This window comes from Tetrao urogallus (genome assembly GCF_951394365.1).
Source record: "Tetrao urogallus genome assembly, chromosome: 11".
NCBI lineage: Eukaryota > Metazoa > Chordata > Aves > Galliformes > Phasianidae > Tetrao > Tetrao urogallus.
In genome coordinates, this window is record NC_136824.1 from 13029053 (window position 1) to 13045391 (window position 16339).

Genomic DNA, 16339 nt, shown 5'->3' on the forward strand with positions numbered 1-16339 from the left:
ATCATGGATTGAGATTTGAAGTTTCTCATGAATATTTTTCATGCTTGAAATGCTTCCACATGCATTTCGTTTTCAAGGCCAGAGGTAGCGAAAAACCTCTCTATTTATAGTGTTTGAAATGAAAGTGTTTTGTCTTCTAACTAATTAGTGCTGCATCGGAATTTATCGAAATGGCACTTAAGTGGCTATGCCGTTCATAGCCTGCCTGGGTTTCATTTCTCCTCTCAATTTGATTAATGACTGTAGCTTAGTGTATTTTAATAGCACCACATGACATGTATTGTCAAAGTAGCTTTTGGTTTTAAGTAATTTTTATGGTAATATGTGGAAATACATTTTCTTTGCTTACTAATCTGACTTTGAAAGTCTAAATAATCTATTAACAGAATAAAATCATTTTCAGTCTATTAATAATGTCAAGGCTACCATAAAACGAGAAAAGCTTTCCAGGTTTTGGAATGGTCAGGAAGCAGAGAAGTACTCTCAACATGCTGAAATTTCAAGTACTTAATTTAGATTAGTTTTCTTTCTCAAAGCATGTTTCTCTTTGTGTTGCCTTATCAGAGAGTCTAAAATTATATTTTAGGTTGTGGTCTGTATCATACTTCACAACAGGCGTATGCAATATGGGGTCTAATGGTAGATTGATTTGCTTGGGTGTCTAAGATGCAAAATACGATCAATGCTGTTACGGTTTGTGCTCTAGGTATTTTTGCAATTGATTTCAGTTGCTGAGTCCGATCTGAACGAATATCATTATTCTGAAGCAAAATTGGATAAAGAAGCTATAAAAGATAGAAACTCATACCTTGAGTACCTAATATAACAACATAGAATGTGATTTTTTTGGTCAAAACATTTATTTGATCAGCATCATAGCAGATGGTAACCCTATAAAGTATATCAACTTGCTTACACAAACATTAGAGCTTCAGTCTCTTGAAATAAGTTTTAAATATGATCTTTGTCTTATACCAGCAAAAAGTGCAACTTTCATTTAAGTTTAATTGCAAAATCCAATTTTTTGTATTAGATCAGCATTTGGAACTACATCTTTGGTATGAATACATACGTTGATGTGGCAATGCAACAATTTTATCAGCTTTTCTAGAAGAGCTTGAAATGCTCATAGTACCAAGTGACATAAAGCAAAACCTTAAAGTACTTTCAGAATTCAGTTTATAAAGCCAGAAAGCACCCTTGTGACTCCTTAGCTGAGGCCAATGAGAATGTTTGGCCTTGCCTGTGGCCCAGCCTGGATCCCACAGCAGGGCGCACTGCCAGGTTCTGGTGCTGCCGGGGCTGCCCCTGTGTGTGGCCACGGGCAGGGGATGTTCCTGTCCTCCTCAGGGACAGGGAATTGCTGTAAGCCAGATCCTGGCCGTGGGCTGCTGGCTGATTCATCTGAAGCAACTGCAGAAATGGCCGAGTTGTTTGTTGGTTGAGCTGTGGTGTATCTGCTTCAGAGGTAACAAACTTCAATCAGGAAATGGACTGATTAGTTGCTTCAGAGCCTTGCTCTCCTTGCTGCTTACTTAGGGGGCAAAAAAAAAAAGGTGATAAGGATAGAACCTTCTTCTACCTATCTGACTGTGTGTATCTATATATTAGACCTTTACGTGTGTTGTTTTCCCCTTTTTTTCGGATTATGCAAAGAGGTTGAGTTACTGGAGCCTGTTCCTGTGGTGGGTTGTTCAGTGCCCTGCTAATACTTGAAGCTTTTCTGTGCCCTTGAACATCTCTGATGAATTAGTAGATCCTGAGTACCAGACATTGCATTTCCTTGTGCCAAGGAAGTTGCTGAGCCCTCCAGTTCACTCTGTCTTGTGTCTGTTAGGAAAATACTTGAGCCCTTCCAAAAGACACTTCTTTAAGGCTTGTTGAATGTACGTAGGTTGCTCTGAATGTAATGCCTCTTGCCTGTTTCCGTGGAAACTGCAACAGATACAAAGAGCACAACAACACTGTTTGATAGAGAAAATTCTTGACTACAAAATGCTTTCTCAGCACAGTCACTATCATTATCTATGCATTTCTGCCAGTGATGAACAAGAGCCTGCATGTTGTGCTTGAAACAGTCTGCATGTATGTTTGGAACATGGCTTGTCTTTTTTGTTGATGTCGCCTGAAATGCACCATCTACTACCTTACTGTGCTCACACCCACTGTTTGGTCTCTGTAAATATTCAGCAAACATCGATGAAAGTCAGTGGGGGCCATTTTTTCCATATGGAGGCATTCAGTTCCACATCTTTGGTTCATCCTCACATCCATGTCAGATGCCATTTTGTCAGACTGCCCCTCTGCTGCCATGTGCCACACAGCACCAAAGTGTAAAGGGATATTGATGGGAAGGTTCAGCCTCTACTACTGTACCACCAACATCCACCTTTAGTATCATGGGCCAACTTAACAAAATAGGAAGCATTACTTTCAGGGCAGCCCTTGTATATAAACAAGATGACTTTTGTGTTCTTAGGATTACTACTCCCTGTTTTAAATCCCTTTACCTCTGGAAGTGTTATCTTACTCTCCTGGTTCATTCATGTGGACAGTGACTTTGTCTATATTAAAGTATGCATTGCTGGTCTGTGCCCAGCCTGCTAGAGTTTCTGTATCTTGCAGCCTTTTTTGTGTGTCTGTTATTGATTGGGGAAAAAAAATAGTAGTGTGAAAACTAGAACAGGTTCCTTCAACACTGCCATCGTGATTTTGTATCTGACTTCCTGGTTGAGAATTCTACACTAATCAGTTCTTAATTCATTTGTTATGTGCTGTGTTGGTCGGGGGGCCAAGTGGCAGCAGGGGTGTATCGTTACAAGTGAAACCAAACCATCACATGTCAGAGTGTTAAGTGTTCTGTGTGTCGTGCATGAAATGCCTCAAGTTAACTATGCAAGCTTTTTTCTAATTTAAATGGACTGCAAACTGTTTAGAAATTAGTTTTCATCCTGCTCTCAAAATGTCATATTTTGCTTTAGAGCTGTTCCTTTAAACAATTTGCATAATTCAAACGATGAAATAAAAATCGCGGACTTTTAGCTGTACATGTGCTGATTTAGCAGAACTTAAACATGCATCCTTATGTCCCACTGACTTCAATTTTTAAGTGAGGAACATGTTTTACTGATACGGGGTCACACGTCTGAACATTCCATGCGTAACCATTATTTACTGACCTGTTTCTTATGTAGGTTATCATTATGTACAGCCTTTAAATTTTCACAAACGCTTTGCTTTACAGTAAGATATTTTTCTTTTTTCCCTCCTACTATCTCTTTTGAAATGAAAGCAGTGGAAGACTTGTTATGATAATCAGTGGATTATGAGCGCTGTTGTTTCTGGCAGAAAGGAATGGGTTGTGCCAAAAGATTACTTTTGCCTTTGTCAGTGCCAGCCACGACTTTTTACTCAGCTCCTGGATCAATTACAATAAAACAACAACAACGCTGTCAGCTGCAAAATGCAGCGAATTTCTATAAACTGGTGGCTTGCTATAGGGGTGGATTTTTTTGCATTTTCAAAGATTTTCCTCCAGCCTGGAGGATCACTCCCACATACACAAAAGGAGTCTATAGTTTTTGTCTGGGTGTACTTTAATATGCCTTCTGCAGGCTGTCTTTGTTGCAACAGTAGTTTATAACTTCATAAAACATGTTCCATAAAGAAATAATGATTACTGTTACTCCATAGATAGCAATTTACATAACAGCTTGTATTTTCTTGTGTTTTATTTTGTAATGTGGCCAGTCTGAGGTATATGCATGAAAAGTGTTTATTTGCAATATAAAGCTTGGATTTAAGGATGCTTGTGTGAAGTAACATGCACTTAAGTCTTATTTATTAATTGCGACACGTAATTCTTATTTCTAGATTGTGACACTGTAAAGCTTTACAATTTATACCACATGTCATGTAAAGTATGCATGCTATGTGTCAGTATGTGAGAAAAGTCTGGATGAGAAGAAACAAAGTAATTCATTGTGTTTGCATAAAAATGCCAAAGTGCATCTAGGGTGGAGTTGTCCTCCACCCTAATAAGAAAAATAAGAAGTCTTGCTGTATGTATCAGTCAATGCAATAGTGATATTATCCCATATCAGTAATGTACCATGGCAGATAGTTGTGTAGCATTGGCTATAAGGCGATTTAACCAATTAACTTTGAATAGAAAATAATTGAAGCAAGTGCAGGCAATGTACTGTTGGCCAGATATCACACGGGAGATATGCTCTGATACGGTCTTTAAAGCTATTCCTACTTCTTTTCTTCCCCTTTCTCTTCTGAGCTGTAACCCTGATTTGCATAAAGGGAACTGATTCTAAAAGAACCGTTACAGAATTTTAGAAGATTCCTGTTTTAGGAGAGCAGACATCATGAATCTTTGTGGTGGTGGTTGTGTGAGGGTTTTTTTTTCTTTGTAAACCATTGAAATATAAAACAGTCTGTTGCCTTTTTCTCCCTTATGCTAAAATAGCTTGCATGTGAAAACCAAGTAGGGAAAATAATTTCACAGATTTTACAATGCTCAAGCAAAACGTGAGAGCAAAGAGTAGTTAACAAGTACACTATCACAGTATGTGCTGCAATGTTCAGTGCCTAAATTGCAGGATAAATCATGCTGTGCAGAAAGCCAGGCTAGCGTGGTTGTGCTTGTTTTGTTACTCAAGCTAACTTCATATGAGTTTTGTCAGGCTGACTGCAGACTGGCAAATCTTGAATTTTTCTACACCCATTTTCAGCAGCTGCAGTTGTCAGAATGAGTAGGTTGCTTTGTAGCCAGCTTCGTTATCAAGGAAGTTCATCTTAAGTTTTTGCTTTTATCCTCATTAAGGATATGGAAGAAACTGTATTTGCATTCAGGTTGCAACAGGGAACATTATGCTTTTGCTGTTTTTTCTTATAGGTCTCTTCTCTTTTTATTGATAGGTATGGATGAGCGAACAGGTGCTGCGTCCTGGGGAACAAGTGGTCAGCCAAGTCCTTCCTATGAGTCTTCAAGGGTAAGGTTCCCATGTTATAACTGATAATAAAAGGTCACGGAACTGTACAGAGAAAATCTGCAGATGATTTGGCAATGATTTTAAGGGGTAAGCTCTTTTAAATAAACAGATTAGCATCTTTCAGAGATTCCAATGACTTTGACATGCTGCAATAGCAATTCAGATTTAAGGCTAAAAAAATATTGCTTTAGTGTTCATGAAAATAATACATAGCTCTATACTTCAATCATGAACATGCATTTTATTTGCCTCGTGGTCAGAAATACTCATGTTAGAGTATTACAGATAAAACTCATGTTGTTTATTGAGGAGCAAATGTACTGGCAAAGTGTAAGGAGCTCTAGCCTCTCCATTGATGTTAATCAGTTAAGTATGTGCTGTGTCAAGAGAAACTTCACTCTTTAAATGCTTTTCTCCTGTTTCTGTTGTAACTTCATCCACCTCACTATGTGATTGAAAATTTTTTTGATAGCATCTGGTATCTAACAATAATACAGACTTTAAAAAATCCAGCTTACTAGTCAAAAGCAAGCCTTTTCTGTATTAAATCTTTACCTTTCATCTACTCAGTTTTCTTTTTATGAATGCCTACTCTTTGAAGAGACAATAAGTATCTAATGAATTAATTAATAGAAATACCGTGTGTAGCTGATGGCCCCAGTCTGAATCATCTGTTCTGATTTCAGTGCCGTTGAGACAGAGAGCTGTTAATAGCTTTCTCTTGCTGTGGAATGAAGTGGGTGGGCTGCTTGTGCAGCTCATTAGATAATGTTAAAACCTGCACCTGTCTTTGGAGGAGAGACCATTAGAAAGACTTGCTATAAGATCTTAATTTTCCCATTGTTCTTCAGTAAATAGCTAGAATAAATGGATATAAAAATGCTGTGGGATGCGCAAGTGTTTCTGTGCAACATAGAAATTAGATATCCTTATAAAACATCCTATATAACTTGAGTCATAAAGACCAGCCTTCAGGTTCTTTATGTGCCTTTTCCACATCTGGAGTGTCATCTTACAGGATATCTTTCAGTATGCAGTGTTCTTACTGAAAGTGTTCAGTGTTCTAACACTCACGAAGTTGTTGATCAATTTGAATCAATCATAAGACAAACTGACCTCACTATAGAATTTGAATTTGATTCAAGTTTACAACTAGAAAATTAAAACATAGGCCAAGAGTGAAACCACCAGGAATCATATCATGAAGTTGATAATAAAGCCAAATGGTAAAGCTCTAAAAGAGGTATACCAGAAACTAGAGTATAAGAAAACTTCTGTGCTATTTGCTTGTATAATTAAGAATAGGAAAATAACTGTCAGTATAAATTTATCTTAAGTGCAAGGATTCAGAAGAGGGAAGAAAAATAAACAAGTCCTTATACTTGTCAGGTATCTTCCTACCCTCTGCAGTTCTAATGTTGGACTTAAAATGGTGTATTAAAAAAGCAATGTATTTCTCCCCCCAGCAAACAGTTCTTGCTGAATCATTCTTTATAATATGACCATTCTAACTACAGACAGTTGGGCTCTAACTAAAAAAATATATTATAAAGAATTGGTGGACTCCATCCCCAGAATGTTTCTGAAGTACTTCCTATTCTGGCGAAGTCCTCAGGACATTTCTCCTGCCTGCAGTTTGGGGTTGTACTGAGGGTTCATTCTGGGGCACCAATTATTTACAGTTGTGATGTTCGATCGATAAATAAATGCAAAAATCTGTATGTTCATTTTTGTTTGAACTGGAACGTTGTTTTAATAGATCTTTCCTAATTTAAGCTAAATGTGTTGTGTTATAAAGGTTTAAAGTTTTAACAGGATAATATTGTCCTGTTTTTTTCAGGTAGACGCTTAGAAATTAGTGACATAATTTTATTTCCATTCTTGTATTTGTGGAAGAATGTAATGACTTTAGAGTGCATCATATGAAATCTAGCACAGAGTCACACACAGAAGTTGTACACAACCTTTCTAGATTTATAAAGTAAAAATGATGTAATCAGGCTCGCCTCTTCCTTCCTTCTGCCAAAATAACGTTCAGCAAGTTTTCATTATTTGGGGAGGAGCAAGAGGGGAATAAAATGGTTTATTTCTTAAACTGTTTGTGTTCACCTGCTCTAGTAGTGTTGAGGTAATAAAGTTTCCTTCACTTCCACAGGAAATTCTTTTTAATATTAAAGGCAACAGAAATTCTGGTGGAGGTGGGAGGGAAGTCCTAAATTGTGACGGCAGGGTCAGAATAATCACCTTATAGAATCAATGTGAGGTGTACATTTAAAGGGATTCAGGTGGTTTGGCCAATATAAATATAGATTTTTGTCTAGGCCTTCTGTACACTAGGAACTAGATTATAGGAGAGGGGACAAAACAAGTTTTAGTAGAGCCCTACATCGTACATGAAACAATAATGGTTGTCTGGGATGTCATTTAAATAACAGCTTTTTTGCAGAGAAAACTGAATTCCTTTTAAAAGAATGTGTACTGTCTGCATATAAGGTTGTAATTGTTCAGAGGTATAAATCTTCTGAAGAAGAAAAAAATACAAAAGGAATGAATGAAAGAAACCCAAAGCACAAAGGAAATTGTCGATTGTATTGAAATTAGTGGAAAAATACTAGCCTTCATTTATGAGACTAAAGCAAGTTTGCAGGCATATGTTTTGGGTAAGATTTATTGTGTTTTATTCTTCTGTTGTCTTTCAGCTAATGAGGTAATGATGCTACCGGTTCAGAATTTGGCATGTAGATAACCAGATCAAATGACTGTGAGGAAGAGCTAAAAATACAGGGGGGAGGCAGTACTGTAGGTATATGGATCACTTTGTGTGATAGCATGGCAAATGGTGCACTTTGCCTTTGATGTCAGTAGATCACGCCTCGTGATGATTAACATCTCAAGTTTAAGTTGGAATTGTCCTACAATTCCGGTTCAGCTTTAATACTTCAAAATCCAGTGCTTTTTTTCCATAATTTTGGTATGGAAAGTTAATCTTGTCCTAACAGTTCTCATTAATTGCTTATTTACAGGAAAACGGCAGTCTTCATGGAAAAAGCTCAGACCTCTCCACAGACATAGAAAAGTTGAAACCGCAAGAGGTACCAATTATTCTTTTTATCTCATGTGCAATTTTGGTACATGCTTTGTTTAATCTTCCTGCTGCTGACGCCTGGGGTTTTTTTCCTTAAGTCATAATACAGCAATGAAATTGTATGAGAGTTCAAATAAGTGGCAAAATTATTTAACTTCCAGAAGTGCATAAATAAAAGCAATTTTTTTGTAATATGGACATAATTAATGGTAGTTAAATACCTGTTACAGATGAGTTACGTTGGCGAAAGACTGGCTGAAGGAGATCTTCCTTTCCTTTCCCTTTTTCCTGCTGAAGTTCTGTTCAGCTTAGTGTAGCTGGTCTGATTGTGTCCAGCAGTAACAATTAAGGAAAAAGTATAAACGCAGGGCAAATATTTTGCCTTCTTCACTGATTTATTCTCTCTCAACAAAGCCCAGCATTGTTAGGGTTCTGATTTTCTGGACAGAGCCAACCTTTGGAATGTTGTTCTTGTAGCTGCTGTTGGTTTATTCTCTGAGTGTACTGTCAGTTTTTCTAACTTCAATTATAATTTTGGCCAAAACAATGGACATTTTGTGGCAGAAATATGGATGTTTGTGTGCTGACAAGTTATTTGTCGGATTTCTACCATGTTCTTCTGTCCTGATTAGTAATAATTAGTTGTTACCTGTGTAGTTCATAATTTTTTAATGAACATCTTTATTTTATATGCCAGCTACATGTGTGTCTTCTATCAAAATGAGCAATCATAATCTGTGTGTCTCTCCTCCTGTAGTAACTTCTTAGTAGCACTTGGTGCGATACTCTGAATATTTCTGCTTGTTCTGTATGACTTTGAACTGGGTTGATTGCTGCTGCATATGCTGAAGATGAAAGCTATGGCATTAATTTCTGCATGATATAATGATACTTTCATTTTCTGTTCATTGCTTTCTCATAAGTGAGTCTTGTAACTTTTGACTTTCACTCCAAAGTGATATTGCTTCCAAAAGTAGAAGAATTACCTTAGTATTATTGTATATGCTATACAGTATTTACCACATTGTTTCAACGTGGAATTGATTGTAAAGCATGTTTCTTTAGTGTACAGACAAAACTTCATGCTATTTTATTGCCAATTTCATAGAGAATTTGCTTTGCAATTGTGCACCAATGTTTAGTTAGAATGATTTAAAGTATTTTTTGTTAATAAATGTTATCATCTCTTTGTTTACTCCTCTTGATACATTGATGCAGTTGTTGAACATTGGTCTGAGTACAGCTTTTTTGGGGGAAATAGGGAAAATACATGGGTAACTTTATTTTTACTGTGAAAATGATGTATTTCTGTGTTTGGGGTGGGGCATTTGTATTTTTCCTCTTTTGATCAATAGTTAACTCAAAATCCTTCTCTTATCCCATGACGAGTTTACTTTAAAAGTGTCTGGTAATACCTTATTAAAAGCTAAAATTTTCTATGTAGGTAGTGTTTTGAAGTCTGAGAATCACTGCAGATTGAAAAAACCTTGTTTTTCCGTACCTAGCAATGTTAAATACCATCCTAACACTGAAGTATTAGTGGGCACTTGTGCATTTAGAGTTGACTGTGGTGATCTTATACTGGTGAAAAGATATGAATTGAGACACTGGTGACACCTGTGTGTGACATCTCTTGTGTAGACCACATGTTTTGCTAAGAAGGTGAACCACTTGAAAACAGATCTGTAGTGGCAAATAAGAAAGAATGTAGGAAAGCCTTGTTTTTAGAGGAGTGGTAATTATCAGGTCAGTGAAATTCTACAACATGCTGATTTCTGCCTTAATCTTGAATGATTATAGTGAAGTTCACGTACAAACTGTGTCAAATTTTTTTTTCTCAGTGACTATCTTCTGATTAATGTATGCAAGCCCTTCCCTTATCTGAGTGATGTAGAGCGGAGATGTTTGCATGTGTTGGTAATCCCTTGCATTGGAGGGCTAGCTGTCTCTTAGTGTATGTTGCGGACTTGTAAAGCAGCTTTTTGAGAGCCTTGCTCTACTGAGCTCTGTGAATGCAGCTCAGAGGTACTGAACCAAATAGCAGTCAGCTCTTATGCAGTAGAATGTTGGCCTGTAGCTCTTGGAAGTTTTATCGTCCTCTTGTGAGATCTCCTGCGCTTTCAGCTATTCTACTTCTTTTGGAAATTCTTGTTTATTTAGGTAACCTCAACAAGAGGTTGATATAATCACTTCTTTGGGATAACCACTCCTGTTATCTTTTGATTAAAAGTTTTTGTACCATAGTTTTTATTTCAGTGTAGATGATGGTGGCTTGTATGTTTTGAATAGTAATGCTCTTTGAGGTTTTCTTTCGTTGTTTTGATTTTGTTATAACATGTCTTAACAAAAAAAAAAAAAAAAAAAAAAAAAAAAAAAAAAAATCAAATTAGTTTTTCATCTGTTTAGATTGCTGTCTCCTAAAAGAAGCAAATAACAATATTTTCCATTAGGCATTTCCTTGCTGGATTAGTTTGCTTATGCTTTTTTTTTTTTTTTTTCCTTAATACGCATAACTTAAAAATTGGCATCAATTATCTGAGATGCTTTGTTTTGTAAATCTCTACAGTGGAAGCTTTGAGTATCTTCAAGCATTTATATTGTGATGAGAGCTATGAAGTATACATTTTGACCTGACTGAACATGGAATCAAGCTTCAGTCTACTTGAAGGTAGAGTTGAACTCTTCCAAGTACCACTGTCAGACTGAGATGATACTGCAGCATCAGTGAGCTAATAAAATAGATTCCTTGTTCAGTCTTCTGTCCTTCTGCACTCTTCCTTTTCAAAACTCTGCAGTTTTTATCTGCGGTTTTTAAAATAAAAAATGAGTTTGCTTCTTGTATTCCATTCATTGTCACTTCGTTTTCATGTGTTTCAGTTGATATATGGGAAAAGCTAATGGATATTTTGATAGCTATATTTCAAAGCATGTAATTTTTGGTGACACTTGTGTAGTAGTTGTGAAACTGTCTTGTCTTTTTCCAGTAATGCCTGAGATCTAGGGTAGTGACAGCTACTTTTTCTTCTCCCCTTGTGTAGCAAGTGACAAGAGTATTGGAGATCTTTCTCTTGAAATATAAAATGTATAATGAAATAAATAAAACTATGTTTTTCTTAAGGATATTGTAACAGAGAAGACTTGCTTATAGTGAGAGTTAGTGTAACTCCTTGTTTCTGGGAAAAGTGGGCAACCCTATCAGATTAGTGTATGCATTTACCAAGGGGAAATTATGCCTGACAAACCTGATTAGCTGCTGTAATGAAACGGCCGGCCTGATGGATGGGTGGGAGCAGTGGATATTGTCCTGGGCTTCAGGAAGGGCTTTGATGCTGTCACTCATAAGAGCCTCTTAGAAAAGCTGCTGAAGTATGGATTGGATGGAAAACCTGGTACAGTGGTGGGACCCAGTGGGCAGTGGTGCAAAGTCTGGGTGGAGGCCAGCAATGAGTGGAGTACCATGGGGGTCATTTCTGGGTCCAGTCCTGTTTAATCTTCATTAACAATTGAGATGATATGGGGGACTGCTCTCTAATAATTGTGTTATATTATATCAATGAACAAGCCCATAGCATGAGTGGGAGTCAGTGGTGTGGTTCTGCTTATCATAGGATGGATTAGGTTGGAAGGGACCTTAAAGATCCTGTAGTCTCAATCCCCTTCTGTGAGCAGAGTTGCCACTCACTGGATCAGGCTGCCCAGGGCTCCATCCAATCTGGCATTGAATGCCTCCAGAGATAGAGCAGCATCTTCCAGTACCTCATCACTGTCTGAGTAAAGTACTTTTTTTTTTTTTGCTAACACCTGACTCTTAGGATAAGGGATAAAGGGGAATGGCTTTAAACTGTCACTATCAGACCATGTAAAGAAAAGTTGGTCCCACTCTTGGTTATAAGCTCCACATGAAGGCTGCAGTGAGGTTTCCCTGGAGCTTTTTCTTCTCCATCTAAAACAAGCCCACCTCTCCCAGCCTTTTTTTTTTTTTTTTTTTTTTTTTTTTTTTTTTTTTTTTAACCATAAGGGAGATGCTCTAGACTTCTCCTTGTCCTTGTGGCCTCCCCCTGGACCTGCTCCAACAGCTACACATCCCTCCTTTGCTAGTGGACCAGAGCCTGGATGATGCAGTACTTCAGTTGGGGCCTCACAGGAATAGAGAAGAAGGGGACAGTCACCTCCCTCTGCCTGCTGGCCACTCCTCTTTTGATGCAGCCCAGGATATGTACTGCTGAATCTTGTCCAGTTTTTGGACACCTAAATCCTTCTCTATGGGTCTTCTCTCAATGAATCCTTTTCCCAGTCTGTAAACATATCTAGGAGTGCCCCAACTCCAGGGCAGCGTCTTGCACTTGGCCTTGTTGAACCTCATTTTGTTCTCTTAGGCCAACTTTTCAATCCTGTCCAGGTTCCTCTGGGTGGTGTCCTTCTCTTCTGTTGTGTCAACTGCACCACTCAGCTTGGTGTCACATGTAGACAGATGCACAGATGAGTCCTGGTGTGATTTTTAACAGACAGTGGTTTTCTGCTTCTGAGCTAATTCTGTAAGATAATTTTCAGGTGTGTTGTATAATATTACATGCAGATTTATAGTTCGTCTCAGAATTTTAGTTGGTTTTGCCATACTAGCAACCATCACGATGGAAAACTTTGTTAGAAACAATGCTTAAATCACCTGTAGAGTCTTACCCAAGGAAGGTGAGAATGAAAAGTTTGCAACTGCTAATATATATACAGGGAGTTCATTTACTGGAATGATTAGAAAATGTCTCTCTAATCTGCAGAATGTCTGAAAAATGAGTAAAATGTTAGAGTATTCAACCTTGAGAGTGCCTGAACTCTGCAGTTAAAATTGCAGCTCTAATTAGCAGTAGTCCTCCAGCTGCATTTCATGCCGGGCATTATTAGTTTATGATACTTGTCGCTTTTGTTTGCAGACATATCTGATTATTGTCTTTCTGAACACAGACATACTGTGAGTCTGAAATCTGGGGCGAGGCCTGTGCAAAATGGACAGTCACAATGCTACAAAACGCTGTAAGGGAACAGTTAGCTTCCATTAAGCTTAATTGTGGCTGTAAATGTGCAGAAAGAACGAGTTTGGTTGTCTTTTGAGAAGGTTAGAGCTTGCTTGTATATTAAGTACATAAGAAGTTGGAACAAACAACGTAGATTGGTAGGCAGCAATTTTCCAGAGAACTTTGGAAACCCACCTGTGGTCCAAAGCATGATATCATTAACCTATTCAGGAATGAGGTCAGAATATGAATAGTGAAATAGTGCTTCCCAAGAGAGCAAAGACCATTTGGCATAACCAATTACTAGCTGTGATCAAGTTGAGTACTCTTCTGGAGGCAAGTACAAGAATCTTCAAAATTGCCATACAGTGGAATTTATTCCTGTATCAGAAGGAAAGGATGAAATGGAAATATGTCCTCCTATGGTTGTCTTTTCACTCTTGGGCAGTATATATTACGAAATTGTCTTTCAAACACAGATTTGAAAGGGACTCTGGTAGCAGTTTGTGTACTCCACCCTGCTGCTACCTTGCTTTTGCCATGAGAGATCAGCTCAGATGTCAGCTGTGTAGTGTTTTCTCTGAAACTTAGCCGTACAGGTGGCGTGTAGCTCTTAGTAAATCACTTTCTGTTGCTGTAGCAAGCAGACCTTTTAAAGCTCACAAATATGTTCTTCTTGAAGCAGTAAATATATGTTGTCAATTTGCACCATCATATTCGTTAAATACATTCTTATGCCTCAGTTGTACTACTAAAAGCTTCCAGTATCTTTTAGAAGCTTCTGAAGTTCTCATCTGTGATTGACTAAAACTCTTTCCAGTAGAACATTATGCTGTTCATTATGTAAGTTAACGACACGAATGTAAAAGCAAGGAACGGTATCAGGAACGCAATTTAATTTGAAGTACAGCTTAAATGTGAAGAATGTTCTGAAATAACTCTCATTTAAATCATTGTACTTAGCGCTCTTCTGATTTGGCTTAATTTGCTTTTGTGAAGTGGAAAAGAAGTTTGTGAAATCAAAGCTGTGTGTGTTTGTGGTTATTTTGTATTCATGTAGTCTGAGTGAGTTATGTGTGGGAATCAACCCAGGGTTTCTGGTCCCAAACAAAAAAACTGCTGCCTGAGCCGATAATCCGGAACTCGTTGCTGAGTGACTGGTGGCCAGGATAGCAGCCAAGCTAAGACCTCCACAGACGAGGGCTGAGAAGGAGTGGCACTTAGCACCACAGTGAGCTCTGCTGTGTGTGACAAAGAAGGAAATGCCTGATACAATTATTTTTCAGTTAGGGAATGAGTAAAAAGGAATAAAGTGCCTGCATATGCATCAGTACATTTTTGTCCTCACATGGTCCACGTTGTCATGTTTTCTGTAGCCTTTTAGTCCTGTGAAGAACCTCTCGGGGGATCTTTCTGATGGTGACTGAGAGGGTATATGAGAAGAACGTGATGAGAAGGGTTATAGGAAGTCTGATCATAGGGGAATGACCATTTCTTTCTCTGTAAATCATCTACCCGATTCTCTTAATTCCTCTGTTCTTGGGGGGAGAGGGGAGGGAACAAGGGGGAATATATGATATTAACTTGAAGAATGCTAGTAGTTGAAGAATGCTAGGGTTCAGGGGTTCTCTTTTATCTCTCACTAATAGTGTCCTCCCTAGTGGCATGGACATTTTAAATTACTTCATAAAAATATAGTTTGAGCATTGTCTTGGGTGGGGAGTGGAGTGGGTTGGAAAGGTTTTAAAAAGACAAGAAGAAACAGTGCAAGCCAAGGCCCTAACAGGAAAACAAGCAGTTAAAAGCTGTGTTTTTTTTAGGTCCTCTGTATGGAAATGTTTTTGTTCCTTTATTTGGCAGATTTAATTTCTTCTTTATTTCATTTCAACGTAAAAGCAAGCTGTATGTGATGACCTTTGCTAGGAGCCACCGAGTTTGGGGGCAGCTTCTGCCTGATAGATGGGGCCGGGCCGCAGCTACCAGGAGACACCCTCGTGGTCATAACCGAGTTGTAAATGTCACTAGGATTGCTTCTGAGTGCCTATCACATGTGTATCACTGATTCTGAAGCAGATAAAGTCAGCCAAAGATTCATCTGGGAACTGGGATTCCCAGAAGATTACTTTTAAAGCAGAATAGCAGAAAGAGTTGTGACACGCATCCGTAAGCAGTTATAGTGGTTTGACAGTTATTTAGCCCTCAGTTACTGGCCCTTTGGTTGAACTGACAGCACGCCTGCAAAGATAGTGAGGCCTGTTTCAGCCCCATTAGTGTTGTCTTGAGTGTGAGCCTGCGGTCTGAAAAAATGATAAATGCTCAGTGATTGATTTTATAGTCCCAGGGGACTTGGTTTCTAGTCGCTTTGAGCCTGAGCAATTTTCCTGTCCCTTAATTAGGCCTCAGCTTTGGATTTCTCTTTAGCTTTTAAAGAGGCTTAAAGAAAGCGATCAGGAATTGTATGCTAAGGTTTACAAAATGGTCAAAACTTAATTGCAAAGAAGGTGCTGTTCTGAGTGCCAAGTCTTGTCAAGTTTTGATTCAGTGTGATTTGGGATGCAATTTGAGTGGTTGTGAATGGCAGATACCTTATTCATACCTTTATACAGAAAAGCTGAAAACAATTTGTACAGTGCAAAAGAAAAACTTGATTGGTTTAATTAAATATATACATCTTAGGCTTCTGCAGTCTGTCTCTGCCTTTGGAGCAAGCTTTCAATAAGCTGGTGTTTCCAGATTGTGTAAGGGTTGTTCCAAGACTTGTAAGTTTGCTATCTAATATCAGAAAAGCAAAAAGGATATTTCAGTTTGAATGCTTCCTTTAAAATCAAATAGAAAAATTGTTTCTTTAATCAGTATTTGAAAGTAAACTTGTTGTCAGTGGGCTATAATTCATAGTGTCAAAATGCCTATTAATATGTAATATTAATAGTAGGTTGCAAGGGGAATAGAAATTTATTCTCATTTGCACCAGTGTTTTTTCCTAATGTCACGACTCTTTGACCTTACTGTAGTGTTTGTTCAATGCAAACAACAAATAAATCAGTTGTGACTTCTTCGGACCAATTCTGCTCACAGTGATTAGTGATGTAACACTAAGAGGATTCAGATATCAAAATATCTGAGTATTACAGTATTACTCAATTTTTAGAAATACTGTCTGAGGACACAACTTGTTAAGAAATCATGGATTTTTATTTATTTATTTTTTGCTGGTGGAGAAAGGGGTACAAAAATAAAATGTG

General features: G+C 37.9%; 1 protein-coding gene across 5 annotated transcripts in view; it reads left to right on the plus strand.

Annotated features, from left to right (window-relative positions):
• Positions 1-16339, plus strand: part of TCF12 (transcription factor 12) — a gene marked incomplete at both ends in the record, with an annotated part of 148075 nt that overhangs the window by 32548 nt on the left and 99188 nt on the right. For 4 of the 5 annotated variants that reach the window (XM_079541152.1, XM_079541154.1, XM_079541153.1 and 1 more), the window contains one exon: positions 4930-5003. In XM_079541152.1, coding sequence (XP_079397278.1) covers positions 4930-5003 — 74 coding nt within the window. Of the gene's footprint in view, positions 1-4929; positions 5004-8026; positions 8096-16339 lie in introns of all 5 variants that reach the window. The other variant, XM_079541151.1, reaches the window with a different exon arrangement.